The sequence below is a fragment of the Rhincodon typus genome, chromosome 37 (assembly GCF_021869965.1).
Source record: "Rhincodon typus isolate 14 chromosome 37, sRhiTyp1.1, whole genome shotgun sequence".
NCBI lineage: Eukaryota > Metazoa > Chordata > Chondrichthyes > Orectolobiformes > Rhincodontidae > Rhincodon > Rhincodon typus.
The window spans coordinates 18,265,508-18,281,870 of record NC_063368.1 but is presented as its reverse complement, the minus strand read 5'-3'; the positions used below and the strand labels follow the sequence as shown (position 1 = coordinate 18,281,870).

The window sequence follows — 16,363 nt, the reverse complement described above, 5'->3', positions numbered from 1 at the left end:
CAACCTCTCCCCCACAGAACGTGCAGCCCTCCGTTCCCTCCGCTCCAATCCCAACCTCACCACAAAACCCGCGGACAAGGGAGGCGCAGTTGTAGTATGGCGCACTGACCTCTACATCGCCGAGGCCAGACGCCAACTCTCCGACACCTCCTCCTACTGCCCTCTTGATCATGACCCCACCCCTGACCACCAAACCATCATCTCCCAAACCATCCACAACCTCATCACTTCGGTGACCTCCCACCCACAGCCTCCAACCTCATCGTTCCCCAACCCCGCACCGCCCGCTTCTATCTCCTTCCCAAAATCCACAAACCTGTCTCTGCCTGCTCCTGCCCCACCGAACTTATCTCCACCTATCTCGACTCCATTTTCTGCCCCTTGGTCCAGGAACTCCCTACCTACGTCTGTGACACCACCCACGACCTCCACAACTTCCAATTCCCCAGTCCCCAACACCTCATCTTTATCATGGACGTCCAGTCCCTATACACCTGCATTCCCCATCCAGATGACCTAAAGGCCCTCTGCTTCTTCCTGTCCCGCAGGCCCGACCAGTCCCCCTCCACTGACACCCTCAGCCGCTTAGCCGAACTCGTCCTCACCCTCAACAACTTCTCTTTCAATTCCTCCCACTTCCTACAGACAAAGGGGGTGGCCATGGGTACGCGCATGGGCCCAAGCTATGCCTGCCTCTTTGTAGGTTACATGAAACAATCCCTCTTGTAGACAATCCACAAGCAGACAGGGCAGAGTAGGTTTTGAGCATACTTACTGTCTTCCGTCAGATTACTGAGTATAGGAGTTGGAACATATTGTTGCAGCTGTACGAGATATTGGTAAGCCCACATTTGGAGTACTGCAGGCAGTTCTGGTCACCCTTCTATAAAAAGGGTATTATTAAACTAGAAGGAGTGTGCAGAGAAAGATTTATTCAGATACTATCTGGACTAGAATGTTTGAGGTATAAGGAGAGGCTGGATAGGCATTGATAAGGTAGATAGCAGACAGCTTTTCCCAATGGTAGGGGAGGCTACAACTAGGAAGCATAAGGTTAAAGGGAGATGGAGAGATACAGAGATACAAAAAAAAAGTCTGGAGGGGCATTCCCACCACGCCCTCCACCCCAATTGGAGGGTTGTGAATGATTGGAACAGGCCACTGGAAGTAGCAGTGGATGCAAGGACAATGTTATCATTTAGACAGGTACATTAATGGGATAGATATGGACCAAGTGCAGGTAAACAGAACTAGACTAATTGTGAGAAACTGAGTAGCATGGGCAAGTTGAGCCGAAGGGCCTGTGTCCATGTTGTAAACCTTTATGACAGTGGATCAGGGTGCCCTGGAGGGAATGATTCCTGAGGAAGGCTGACAGGGGAAGGGACAGAATCCTTTCTGTGCTGGCTGTCTCAGAAGGAGCAACACAGGAGTGCATCTTTCCTCTCATTATTTAGGTGGAGAGAACCTAGAAGGCCACGGGGGGTCCATCTTGTCAGTTCTTGGATTTAGTTATTTATTTCAAACCTTCAGTATTGATAAGATAAAGGGTGGTGGGAATTATTGAATCTGCTTTCCCTACCCTTTCAAGCAGTAACATGGTGAGTTGGGGGGGGGGGGGGCTAACTCAAATTGGGCTTAAAATGCAACAGCTCGCCCATTTCATTGTCCACCAACTCAGGCCCACATGCTACAGGGATCAGTGTGGACCTCTGCCAAAGTGACAGCTGGTGGGGACCAGCCTAGGGAGGGGTGGGAAAAAAAAAGCACAAAAAAAATGATAGCAGGAACCAGCGAAAAAAAGGAAATAAAGAGGGGGTTAAAATGAGAAAGAGGTGGTGAAAGGGAAGCATGGTGTAATGTAATGAGAAAACAACAAATATACCAGAAATGATGATGTTAAAACTGCCTTTCTCTGCAGAGTTTGTTTTTTTTTTTTTTTGGGGGGGGGGGGGGGGAGAAGGGGGGGGGAGGCTGGGTGACGTGTGGTGGAAGAGTAGAGTGGAAGAGTAGAAACAAGAGCGAGACCAAGTGGCAGACCTGGGTTCAAGAGTGACCTGCACTAAAAGTTAGGCAGAAACAAAACATTGGAACAGGTTGTAGTGCAAAATTCTGACCTACGCAGCGATGAAGTGAAGCCATATTTAACCTCATTGTGCCAGAGCAATTAATGAATTACTCTAATCTGAACAATGTTTTAAAGACCAAGGTAAGTCTATTATCAGGAACAGATCTATAGGAGATCAAGTGTAGTTTGATTTTTAGACAAAAATAGGCAGCTAAATGAGGGCATTGTTACAGTAATTCACAAAAAGGAAATCCAGACCTCAAAAGTAAACCATGATGGTTAGTTGGAGACATACTGCTTCATAATTAGAAGGTTAAAATTTTAGAAGTCATGATTTTGGCTCATGACGTTAACCATCAGAATGGTGACAGCAGACTACAGTAAGAAGGGTGGAGGAAGAGAATCTTCAGGATACAGGGGTGAAAGATATTTTAAACTTTCAATCCCCCCATGTGACCTGAAGCATTAAACTGTTTTCTCTCCGCAGATGCTGCCAGACCTGCAGAGTTCTTCCAGCAAGTCTCTGGCTGTGATTTCCAACATCTAGTTTTTGGCTTTTGACAAAATTTAAAAAGCTGTCAAATTCTAAGATAGCATTCAAATCAAGAGAAAGCCAGAACACTAGCAACAGCTGCAGGTTACATTCTGCACCGAAAGAAAGAGTCCCCTACCCAAAACACTCAGCCAAGTCATGGGCAGGGAGTGAGAATCAGTAAGTAAATGCAAGATTCCTCTTCAGACATTGGAATGTCCTGTATAGATGCCCTTCTGAGGGGGTGTACAGATTTATTGCAGTTGGTGGACCATTGCAATTTTCACACAGCAGGAAAAATGGGATTCCAAACCCCATATTGCTGACTTCATTATTTACAACTTATGAGGGATGCAAGTTAGTGAATGCTCCCATAGTGAGTGACTCCAGTGAAGGTCATTCCAGTCTCAGCCTGGCCTGGCAGCTAATGCACAGACACTCAGCTCAATGCTCACTAGTGTGGAACTGAGGCCCTTTGAGACAGCATTGTCTCTTTAGCGAAGAACTACATTCTCATTTCCCCACCCAGATGAGCTGGATAGGAGGCCACATCGGAGACTCATCCATTGCTGCAGCAGAAATTTGCTTAACGTGCAGGTCATTAGTTCATCCCTCACTTGAAGGGAATAGGATACTTGCTCTAAGTTGAGAGAGAGAAAAGGACCAATATCAAAAGGACTGTTTGCAATTGAATTTTGGTCCAAAATAAATTTTGCTACTGCAATGGCATTGGTTTACTTGTGTTAAACAACCCCTGTTCAAAGCTGAATTTATGAAATAAAAAATTCAAACTAGAGTGCACTGGACTGTCAGCCTACCCACGCTGATGTCAAGCACAAAACTGGGCTCTTGTATTGATTGCACCTCAAGCAGGCTTTAAAAAAAAAAAGAGGTGAATCACCACAATTATGCAGCTCCAAAATAATAAGTGACAATTTTACACAATCTCAACTTCATGCAAACTTTATTCAAGAGATCAAACATCAGTTCTCAATCTGGAGTCATTTGTTTCAGTAGCTTATTCCCACACTGTTGAGAGAAGTTTAATAAAAAAATTCCTATTTGAAGTGAAATAGCTCAGTGAACCAAGGTACAAAAGCACACTTAAGTTAATTCATTCATGTTTGTTGGTATGTGGAACTAGAGCACCTCAAAGCCAGGCTGCCCTCACTTAAGAGGACAGGCAGCTCGACGAGCAAGAAACCCTGCAGATGTTGCTTTTGAGCCAAGCACAATCCCTGATCCACTTCAAAGGTCATCTTAAAAAGAGAAAGTAGGAGATGGGACACATTCAGTGGCCAAACCTTCCCATGGTTTAACCTGGACTAATACACAGTAGCCTTGATCAGGGATCATTCTATTGAGAGAGAGATAGTGTGTAGGACTCACATGGCACATCAGTCTGGGAGGAAGGAAAAAATAAGACAACACACACTTGGCCATGAAAATAAAAAGACTGATTCTGGAGTTGGAATCTGGCCAGCCGTTCCGAGAAGGATCCCTAGAGACTCCCCAGTCCAAGGCCTAGAATTCAGTTGGTCATCTTGAGGCATGGGCAGGTCACTAGGAAATAGACCGAGCATGCAAGTAGAATGTAGGGACTCAGCAACATTGAGGATTTGTCTTCAGTCACTATCCAAATGGAATGGGTGATTCCCACTTTGGAGAAAAGTGGAGTTGAAAGTAGTTCAGAAGATGCAGTTAGCCCTTTGAAGAAAGCTCTTGCTTCCCCCTCATTGCTTTGCAGAGACTAACATGTTATACATCAATAATCAAACTTCAGGGACTTCACCCTAACATCCCCTTGCACCTGGAGGAATGTCATGGTGTCCATAGATGTGCGATTAGGGAACTCCAGAACATAGTCAGGCAGCTTAATCTCAAACTTCACTCCAAGGAATGTAATGGAAAACTGTTGAGAATAAAGAGAAAAAAAAGGAGTTAGAAAGGGAAAGATAAAAAGGTTGCATTCTGTAAATTCTTAATCTCAAGACCATCAGTAATTTTAAATTCGTCTCCCATGTGGTCAACTAGTTCCCAGTGAAATACAGATTTGAGACTGTGCTAGCATATTCCTTGCCACTTCAGACTCAAGGACCTCATTTATTGTAATGTTGCCATGATCACTGAACCCAATGACTTTTGAAGAAAGACAAGTTGACTGCAAGTCATTATGATGTTTAGGGCATTTTAACCACAAGTTAACATTTGTGAAATAAAGCATATTTGACACTGATTAAAAACATGGTTAAGTGTCTGGACAACTTGTGACTGAAAAATTTGCAGATGTTGAGAACTTTTTCTTGGTTGGGGGCAGGGTGGTGGGTGGAAGGAGACAAAGAAAGAAAACTAGGAAACAAGTATAAAAAGACTTAGCTGAAACACTAGGGGAATTTTGCAACCCAAAATTACAGTACTGCATGTTTGAGCTGTGCATTACCATTGCGCTTTAGTGCTTGTAGAGCAGAGGAAGTGTCCCAACCTCCGAGTTAAAGTGACTCAGGTTAAAGTCCTGAGAGAGAGGTTGAGTCCTAGAGTACCAAGTGGCAGGGAAAAAACACCCGAGCCTGCAAAAACAAAATCCAGTCTCTTGTTCGGGAGAAGGAACTGAGAAGACATGCAAGTTGACCCAATGAGCTACTGAGTTAGGGATGACCACTGTACTGACAGTAGATGGCTTTTGCTAAAAAAAAAAGTTAACCCACCCTTGAATTATGAACTTTTAATCTTCACAACCATTTACTTTACCAAAAGTCTTCTCCCAGCTATCGTGCCTTTCATTGGTTTTAGGAGCAAATGACTGCTTTTGTTTTGAAGGAGTTTACAGTTAGAGTAGTTTGGCAATCCTTCTCCTGCATGTGTTAAGTGTTAAAGTTATTTCCTGTTAACAGATACAAATTGTCTAATTAGGGAGTGAGCTATCACCTTTGTCTTAAATCCCAATTGGGCCAATGGATTGCTTATTAAAAGTGGGGCAAGGTCAGTGTGCTCTTTGGGGAGAGGGAAGTGGAAGTATTAGGTAGAACATAGGAACAGGAGTAGGCCATTCAGTGCTTGGAGTTGGTTGGTCATCCTACTCTGTACACTATTCCCATCTTCTCCCTATACCCTTTAGGCCTAAAGACTGATGGTATAGGCATGTAGTCTGTGTTCAATGCCCTGGACACCAAGGTTATATTTTAATGCCATTAGAAATATGCATTTGCTCTAGTCATGAACAGCAGGGAACTCACTGACATGTCAACTACAGGAACCATGCTTGATGCTGGTGGCCCATTTATCAGACCACATTCTACTGCCCAGCACCTTCATGGGTAAACTGTTTGGATACAGATAGAAAGGAAGCATTGTTAACTGCTCGAGGAACAGGTGACCAGGCCCAGGAAATGCTCTAAAAACAAAATCTAGTTTTGATAGAATTTGAAAGAAATGTTTAAAATAAGCTATAATTGGAAATAATAGAAGTGAATTAAAGATTTGAAGTGACCACCTAGAATATTCAAACATTTCAATACAAATCAAGGCATTTAATTGGGATTAGATAGACTCAAGTGACAGAGGTAGGCTGAATGGTATTACCTACAAGTGAAGACCTGATTGACTGTCAAGCATGTCAAAATGGCAGTGGTTAGCACTGCTGCCACAGTGCCAGGTTCAATCCCAGCCTTGGGTGAGTCAAGTCTGGAGTTTGCATGTGTCGGTAGCTTTCCTCCCATAGCAATCCACCTAGTCCCAAAAAAGGAGACTATGCCAAATGTGGCATTACCAGGATACAGTGAACTGGATCTGGGTGGGATTCTGAGGATCAGTGTGGACTTGATGGGCCAGTGGCCTCTGTACTAAGAATTGTATACTTTGTTGGTAGCCAGTCAAACCCCCACTTGGACTGTTATTTCACCAAAGTTGGACAGCCCATTCCCAACTTGAAATTCCAATATACTGGGATCTGCTGCTATATAGCAGCAGTATTCCCCAAAGCAGTCAGAAACAGATTGCTGTAAAAGATCAGCTGGTCTGGCAGCATTGAGGGGAGGGAAAGCAGAGTTAGTGTTTTGGGTCCAGTGACCCTTCCTCACAACTTCTAGCTAGAAGTGTTTTTTTTTAAAACTTTAAAAAAACAAAAATCAGGGGATAAGGAGTAGGTGAAAAGAGGCAAGAGAACCCAAATGAGGACAGACAGACACTGCAATGAGGACATGGGGAGATGTCTCAAGCTTTAAAATTTGAGGAACTCAAACCAAGTTTAAGTTAGAGAGATAGTAGGAACTGCAGATGCTGGAGAATGAGATAACAAGGTTTACAGCTGGATGAACACAGCAGGCCAAGCACCAGAGGAGCAGGAAGGCTGACATTTCCCAAATACTTGGTACAATGTTCATCATTCCTAATTAATGCTCGGAGTTGCTCACCACATGCATTCATTGTGCCCATTTTAAGAAAAAAAATGATAACTATGCTACAAACCAAGGTTTGTAATTAAATTATGCAGAGGCTGCCACCTAGTGGAGTGGCAAGTGTTAACAATTGCTATCTTGCAAAAATTCACCAAGGCTCCTCAGACAATACTTTCCAAATCTATGACTTCCATCTAAAAGGGAAAGGTCAGCAGATACATGGGACCACCACCTGCATGCCACATGATCTGGGCTTGGAAACACTTCCTTCAAAAAACCTTCCAAGGACATTGTAGATCTTTCTACTGCATGGACTAGTGGTCAAGGTGACAACCAGGAACCAGCAATAAATGCTGGTCCAGCCAGTAGCACCCATATTCAGTGGAGGCATTTTCCCCAATCCAAAAAAGAACAAAGCAATGAATTGGCATGTGCCAGTCCAGAAACTGGATCACAAGTGTACCCGCCCCTACAGTTTAAAAGGAAAACGTACTTCAGTTAATCAGTAATATTCTGGGCTGGTTCAGGCTTCACTGTAGTTCACGGTGAAGAGTGCAGATTGCATTGGAACCAAAAAACATGCCCCCATCAGGAGATGTTTTGTTTCCAATGCTGGAAAAGCTCAACAGGTCTGGCAGCAATGGAGGAGGGAAAATAGCTGTTTGAAGTCAGCTATGATTGTTATACTGCAGCATAGGGCGTTCAGAAGGTTAACAGCTTTAAGTTTTAGTAATTTGTTTTTTTTTTCCCAAGTTTCATAGTTTCAACATTCTTCCCATAAAGAGACTGGCTAATTAGTGCAACTCAAGCAATTGAGGAACACTTAGTCTATTGTTGCCAGCCAGTTTTCCAAGATTTTCTTGAGTTGTCTTCATTACTAGCAAATTATTGCCAAAGTATCAAATGCTAATAATTGATCATTGACACTCCTGTCATCTTCAGTTTGGGTAATTCAAAGATCCATACCAATTCTTATCTTGCTCTAGATATCCTCAAGAGCCAATTTCTCTAGGCATCCCTTTTGCTTGTTTGAGTCCTCAATTTCAGATTCTAAGTTTGAGCAGTAGCTGCTTCAAGAATTCAACTTAAGCATTGGCAGTCCAGTGGATGTCATTGAGACTATCCACCAACAGACAACATCCAAGAATACAATGTGTACCAGTAAAAAAGTTGTTTAGGAATGAGAGACTGTATGTAACATTCCAAATCAGGCCACACAACAAAACAGTTGAGTAAATATTGAAGAGTCATCTATACTCAATGTTAGCTTGGTGTTCTCTTCATGGGTGCTGTCTAACCCACTGATTTCTAACATTTGTTTTCAGATTGGATTGTCAGTTGACAGTCAAAAACTGAAGTGTAACTGGTCATCTCTGATCCCTTTTTGAAGTCTGTAAAATTGCATGGGAATACACAAGACAACCCTGCAGAGGAACATCTTCATTGCTTCTAACTGGCACCAATAGTGCCTAGTGGGCTGAGCCTAAGAACTAAAAGAAAAAGAGGAGCAGGAGCCAGGTTTAAACTGCAATGGTATGCTGAGTTAAGTACAGCCCAGTTTCTGTGCTGAATGTACCAGAACAATGAGCAGTGGCAACATATAAGCTGGATACCAAGTTTGTGTTTTCTGGTAACAAGTTATAGTTCCAGTCCTTTTTTTTGACAATTGTTAAAGTGTCCTGACCAGCCTAGCTCTAATTTTACTGTTAGGTCTTTGTTCTGGTGGAAAGCCTAGCCCCACCTTACAAGTCTCCTTTTCCTCCCTACCCACCCTTAAACTTCTTGGTAAGAAAGTTGAGAGAAATGGGCTAGGAGCAAGCAGGTGGGACTAGTTTAGTTTGGGATTATGGTCAGCATCAACTGGGTGGACCATAGGATCCATTTCTGTGTACAGAAAGCAATAGGGTCCATTAGCCAGCAAGTCCAAAGACTTAACAGACAAGACACTTAATTCAGCCTCTTACAGGCACTGTTCAGACCTTGTTTGTCCACAAGGTATTAGCCTGTCATATTGTGATAGCTATGTTAAAGTCATTAACAGTGGGCTTTCACAGCCCTGAACTGCCAAATGCTGGTTGGCCAGGTCCTAAAGGGGAGTCAGTACATTTAACCCTCTTCCCAGAGGGAGTTTGGCACAATGCCCAAGCCTGGCCACAAGTTTAAAAAATGCTAAGTCACAGTCCTAGAGGGCTGAGATTCAGATGCCAACTCAGATCAATAAGTTTACTGCTAGATCGGCAAGTGATGTGTACAAGTTCAGAGCTCCTGTGCTCACCTTAAAGCACTCTCCCTTCTCAAACATGAAGGAGTCCTCTCTCTGCTCAGTGCACCACACACCATCTTCTTTACTGTTACAGACAATCACTTGACCAGCTTCATCATCATCAAACCTTGGGTTGAAGTGTAATGCCAACTCGGAGTCATCTTTTCCCAGACTAATTGCAAACCTGCAAGCAAACAAGTGTTCAGGTTCTGTATGGCAGGCTGCTCAAAGTCTTCTGTAAAAGGAAATATTGCTAGTGATTTTTATACTTCACTGGAGGCCAAGGCTGGTATACAGTCCACTTCACCCTTAAGTTCTGCAATTGGAGTGTAATTTTGACTCAAACTGAGTACAAGGCCATTTCAAAATTTTTAGTTGATTCTAAAATCTAGACAATGGAGATTTCCTCCCCATCCAAAAGTAAGAGCTGTATCATCAAAAAATATATTAAAATCTGGTACCAGTTTTAATTCTATTTTTGTGCTACCACAAGTCTTAGGGTTCAGGGTTAATGCTATATGGAGTCAAGGCTGTTCTAGTCACTGCTGGGAGGATGTGACTTGTTTAAGAAGGTCACTTAGCCATGAGGGACTGTTAGATTTCATGAGTTGAGAAACCTATCACACCACCCTAGTCTTCCTTTCATCTCTTGCATATGACTGCAATGTCATGGCTATTATGCCAGTCATATTATTCTCAACACTGCCTGGTGGATTTTGTATTCCCATTATGGAGATTACCAGGTCAGTAGGGTTTACATTTCTGTATCTAGAGCTCTGACCAGGATCTTGCTCTCAGGAGAGAGCCACTAACCATACAGAAGCACGATAATTGTCGGTCACTTGTTCTAGGAGCAGACAGTTGGAATTTTGTAAATTCCTTGACTGCAGCACTTTTAGGGCCCAGGAGTTTGAACACCATGGAACAAGGATTACAGGAAGTTGGACAAGTCCAAAATTGTATGTCAGTCAAGTGTTCTGAGGACCATCCTAGATCCTAGGAAGCTAAATGAAAAATATTCTAGAGTTGCTGTTAATCGTGCTACTGTTAAGACTCATGGTGAAAATTCCTCAACTAGATTTTAGTAATCTCCCAATGCATCTTAAAGCAATTAGGGACAAAGACTCAGGAACAAACAGGAAGGGCTGGAGAAACTCAGGTACAACACCTGGGGAAGAGAGAAATAACTAAAAGATATTGCTAGTCCAGTACAACTCTTTACAAGTGTCTAATTGAGTAGCATCACAGCTAAAGGACAAAAAACCCCATCTTAAGTCCAATCACTTGCTGACTGTGTACAGTGAGGAGTTTGAGGTTAAAGCTATGAAGCTAGCAGAATAGGAACTAAAAAACCACAAGTAAACTCTTACCTGTCTGCCTCTGGGTCAGTAAAGACTTTGAATTTGACGGTATCACCAACTTTCATGTCAACATCAAACATTTCCAAAACCTATTGTGACAGGGGGAAAAACAGATGTGAGAGCACCATAGGGGAAGATGTTAAGGACACTGCTTGTAATCCATAGCAAGTGATCTGGGGACAAATTCATTTGGAGTTCAAACTGGGACTCAGTTAAACAGAAGCAAAAGCTAGCCTCAATAGTGACTGTTAAGCCTCAAGCAATTGAGTAAAATGTTCATTAGGGAATGAGTTCTGCTGTCCTTACCCATAGGAACATGGGTTACCTCAATAGCCTGAGCAAGCCATTTAGATAAAGGCCCATTAGATTGGGCAACAACAACAACATCCACAGTCCACAAAAGCAATCAGATTGCACAAAGGAGAGAAAGCACTCACCCACACTTTCCTTAATTTACTAGAAATTAAACCTTAGAATGGAAGGAGGAAGAACAGGAGAAAAATAATGCTGGAACTTCTCCTACAGCACTATCAAAGTTAGTCACCCAACCGAGTGCAGGAAACCAAAAAGTAGGGCAGAAAAACCCACATTTCATGAAGACAACCCCACCAAAGGAATAATTCAGAACTGAACAGCAAGTCCAACTCTCCCATTTAGTGTACAGTGCAAAAGCAGTGTAGATCCCATGGGATCCCCAGGAATGGATGATTCAGCTGAGGTTTGCAAAGCACATGAAAGAAAACAGTCTCTGAAGACTTAAAGACTTAAAGAGGGTGGAAGCAGAAAAATTAAAATGATTCAGTTCAGCATCATTTGTTTTGTAGATGTCAACAAATCAGTCCAAGCCATTTTTTGGCCAATATGAAACATTAGGCCTGGTCACATCTGCCCTCCACCCAAGTTTGCAGAATTGTTTTGTTTGCATGTGGAATCAAGTAAAGGCTTGCTCCTGTTCTTAAGTCTCACCTACTAACTCATTTCCACAAGGAGAGATTTAGCTTGTTAAAATTTAACAAATAATAAAAAAGTTCACCTTTGAGAAAAGGTTGCAGTTCAAAGATTTTGGATTCATTGAAGTCAAGCACTTTTTTTAAAAAAAGTCTCAAACTTAGAAAGTAGCCTTTACTTCAGAAGGTAATGACATACCCAATTCTGACAGAAATTGGGGTGTGAGATGATGCTAGTTTCAGGTCAGTTTCCAGAAGGCATATTAAACCACAGTTTTTTTTGTTTGTTTTTTTTAACTAAACCTTCTTAGTAAGCTGCCTTGAAATAAAGCTTTTGCACCATTCAATGTTGCTGTACTCCAAGGGGAGTACAGCCCTATAGCCACTGATTGGGAATTGTTTAGCGAAACAGCTCAGATGCCAAGACATTCTTGAGATGTCAGCAGAGCTGCAACTCACTGGGCATAAATAGTATATAACTGGCACACAAGAGAAATAGCACAGAGGCACATGTAGGCAGATTGGGGTTAGACTGAAAAAAAGAGTGCTGGAAATTAGTAGGTCAGGCAGCATCCATAGAGACAGCAAGCTTATGTTGTGAATCTAGATGACTCTTCAAAGCCAAGTTTTGGAGCATTAGCTTGTTGTCTCACCCACTGATTTCCAGCACTTTTGTTTTCAGTTCAGATTCTAGTATCTGCAGTAGATTTGCTCCTAGCATTAGCTAGGGTTCATCAAAATACAATTAGTACCTGGTACATCTGGTAATTGATTATCAAATACTGCAACACATGTCAAGGAGCCCAAGCCTAAAGGCAATTCTTGAAGGGAGAGAAACTTCCTTCAATAACCCCTCAATCCTCCTCACTGAGCAATGGTACAAATACTGTATGAAGCAAGACTGGAGCAAAGCAGGTATTTAATCCTTGGAAGAGAACCCTGTACATCCTTTGGAGGAAGCAGGACCATTCTATTCCTCTTCTCAAGCATCTTGTTTCCTTGAAAAAAATTCTGGAGTGAAACATTCAAAAAAAAAAGAAACAAATATCCTGGAAGCATGCATGCTGATGATTCAGATGCGTCAGGTTAATTTAGACCAACTCAGCAGACAAGGTCAGGAGGCTATATATGGTGAAGCTATTTTGGAACATGGATCATCTATGGCATTCATAGATCATTTCACAAAGTGATATGCTCGTATTGAAGTGTGGAGAAAGGATTTTCCAGTGAGTGAACAAGAGTCCCCAACAGTAAAATAGCCAGCGGCCAGCCATCATTTACAGTCAGGAACACTAAAGACAGGTCTGATCGTGTTAATGGAAGAGCATAATCTTTACAGTGACAAGTGATTTACATTGAGAATCTGCAATTCTGCTAGTCAAGAGTTTGACAGTTTTGTCAGCTTCCGTTTGCAAGTTACACAATTAGAGACAGACAATTGTGAACCAGGAGACCAGTACAAAAGGTTTGTGGTTGTTGAAATTATATGCAGTGGGGACAGGTGCTGTGCTTTAGCGAAAGAAAGAGGGAAAGTGATGATGCAGTGAGTAATTTTTTTTTGGGGGGTGGAAGGACGGACAGACAGATGAGGACTCGGGCTCATGTCCCATCTGCTTCAGAGGTGGGCCATAGCATACCTAAACAGGTTGATTCTGAAACCTAACAAGTCAATGCATTTTTTTGCGCAAATATAGTTTAAAATTTTGTTATTAGTAGAGGCTCTTTGTCCCTACTTCTGAGCCAGGAGTCCCATGTTCAAGACCCACTTTATTCATTCATAGGATTGGGGGGCGGGGGGGGGTGGTCACTGGCTAGTCAGCACTTATTGCCCAGAGGGCAGTTAGGAGTCAACCATATTGCTGTGGGTCTGCAGTCACATGTTGGCCAGACCAGGTAAGGATGCAGTTTCCTTCCCAAGAAGGACATTAGTGAACCAGGTGGGTTTTTCTTGACAGTTGCTCAGGAAATTCATGGTCATTAGACTCAATTCCAGATTTAAGAATTCAAACTCCACCATCAGCTGTGGTGAGATCCGAACCCAGATGCCCAGAACACAACTTGAATCTTTGTATTATTGACCACTAGTTCCAGCAGACCATTGCCTCCAAAAGGTGCAGCATAACATTAGAGGGAGTTGATCAGAAAAATAGCTTTTTTTTGACGTGGGGTGGGGTGTCCCAGCAGTGAAGGGGAAGGGTCATTTCCTGCATTGTAAGCTTCCATGATTATGGAGAAGCTAGCACAGAGCATTTTAGTCACTAAAATCAGAGAAACTGAAAGATTCCCAAGAGCATTTTAGTTGCAGGTCAAAAAAACTGTTGCAAGTCCTTCCTAGTAGTTACTGGAAACTACTAGAGTGTGTGCAATACACAGACAGCTGCCAGTGAGTCACAAGGTTGTAGATTCACATCCTATTCTGGGGGCATGGGGTTTATAATCCAGGCCCAAGAGGTGTTGTGGTGGTGGCCGCCACCATGGCTACTTTCCAACAGCAGCCTAGGTTCAAACACCACCTGCTCCAGACAGGGGCCACATCATCTGATCAGATCAATCAAGAATATCTTGAAGCCAGGCCTGAAGTACCAGATACAATACTAAGCAGAGGCCAATCCCTCCGCAGTGGAGAGTACAGAGAGGGATCCCATGGCAATTTGAGGGCAGAATTCTCTTTCTCCAAACCCCCATCAGAATCATGGGCAATAAATTTAACCATCAGCTGACATTGGCAAAACATAGCTTCAGATTAGATCATGCAGGAGCTCACCTTGCTCAAGTTGAGCAGTTCCCTATACTATACCCCAAACACCTCATTAACTGCAGAGTACTGATATTAAAGAATTGCAGGTTTTTTTTTCCCTTAAGTCTGAAGCAGGAATCAAACTTTAAACAGATTAAAATACAAACTGGCAGGATTAAGAGTTCTTGTGGAGTTTAATTAAAAGGCAAGAAGTTTAGTTTTGGTGGAGATCTTGACTTAAGGGATCAGTTAAGTCATGAAATTTAAGTCAATTTCTTGTTTCAAATCACAGCAGTGAATTTTAAGTAAAACCATAAAAAGTTTAGTTTAAGATTTCATCTTAGTAGAGAGATTCTAGATGACAACAAGATTCTTGGATTCCCAAGGATCTCAAGCAAGAGCCATAGACCAATTTAGGTCATATTCTCAAAGTTAAATATTCAATTTTACAAAGATTTCTGTCTGACTTGATGAAGCACTATCACTTCATCTGTCTCTCTAATTTGTGTGCCACTACTCACCTTCCCAACCCAAATTCTTCAAACATTGATAGCCTGTAGGCCCATTAAGAAAGTGACTTCTAAATACTATGTCAAGTAACTACATAAAAAAAAGTGCTCACATTCACTTACTACAAGTTAAAGGCCTTAATGATAGACACTGCTATCAAACTAGCAATCAGCAGACACCCACTTTGAATCAATAGCAACATAAGCTTTAAACTCAGGCACAGCTGCTAACCCAAGATTTGGCCAATACTTACAGTCTTCATTATCTCTTGCTTGTGCTTTGCTTTCCTTAGCTAAGATACAACCAACTTCCTAACTGAACACATAAAACTATCACTGCAACTACAGCCCTTTATGAGCACTATCAGCCATCAGCTGACACATGACTAGCATTTAAGGTGATCCAATCAGTGTGCTTCCTTTCAAACAACCACCACCTCCCCCCTCCACCTCCTGTCATTTGTCCATCCTTTGGAAGCAGCAGCCTATCGGAGCCTCCAATTCAAGAGCAAGGGGATACTGATATCAAATAGCGGAGATGAAACTGATGGGGAAAAACAGAGGCTCGATTTAAGGGGATCTGGTGTTACTGTGCCTGATTAACTGATGGAGTTTCTGATTCAAAATTATTAGAGATGGATTTTTATATTTTTAAAGATGGGGAATAAAGAAACTACAAGGATCACTTTGTACCAGGTAAATGGGAATGTGCCAGAGAGAATTAAAGGATTTAGACGTTAGAGGATATAATTCAGTTTATAGTTAGTTATAGACAGTTTTGAATAGTATGTTCAAATGGAATGAATGTATTAACTCTTCATAAATGTTTTAATATAAAATAAAATCTCAGTCTGCAATGCAGAGTGACATCAACAGTATAGGTTCAATTCCTACACTGGCTGAGGTGACCATGAAGGTCCCATATTCTCAACCTTGCTGCTTGCCTGAAGTGTGACCCTCAGGTTAAACTTGCCACCTGTTATTTCTCTAATGAGAGGAAAAGCCCTACAATTTGCTAAGACTGCAGTGACTTCTCCTTAACCTTAACATGAACCTGTGCAGGTGTGCTACAACACATTCCTGAAGAAAGTAGGACTTGAACTCAGCCTCCTGACCCAGAGGTAAGGGCATGACCGCTATACTACAAGAGCCATTTTCTGCTGCACCTTTGTATTCTCAGGCAGTCTCCCAGCCAAGTATTCCTAGGTCTGAAATGTGAGTATAATTAGCAAGGCCAGCATTTATTGACCATCCCTAATTACCCTTGAGAAAGTACCTGTGAGCTACCTTGAATCACTGCAGTCTTTGTGGGGTAGTGACAGCCAGTGCTGATAGCAAGGGAGTTCCAGGATTTGGGACCCAGTGATAGTGACGGGATGGTGACGTAGTGTCAAGCCAGGATGGTATATGACTTCGAAGGGAACCAATTTTTGTACCATCTGCAAACTTGACTACAGTACATTCACTTTGCTCATCCAAGTCATTAATATATTGTAAATAATTGTGAAGCCATCACTGATCACTGTGGCACTCCATTCATAACAGGTCGCCA

At 42.3% G+C, this 16,363-nt stretch overlaps 1 protein-coding gene across 1 annotated transcript; it reads right to left on the bottom strand.

Annotated features, from left to right (window-relative positions):
- Positions 1–3,547: 3,547 nt before the first annotated feature.
- On the bottom strand, positions 3,548–15,198 carry lgals2b (lectin, galactoside-binding, soluble, 2b). Its single transcript, XM_048617653.1, has 4 exons — positions 15,066–15,198; positions 10,628–10,707; positions 9,270–9,441; positions 3,548–4,512 (listed from the first exon to the last, which is right to left on the bottom strand). Exons 1-4 carry the CDS (start codon positions 15,072–15,074, stop codon positions 4,366–4,368), a joined length of 408 nt encoding a protein of 135 aa, XP_048473610.1. The 5' UTR covers positions 15,075–15,198; the 3' UTR covers positions 3,548–4,365.
- Between the last annotated feature and the right edge of the window lie 1,165 nt (positions 15,199–16,363).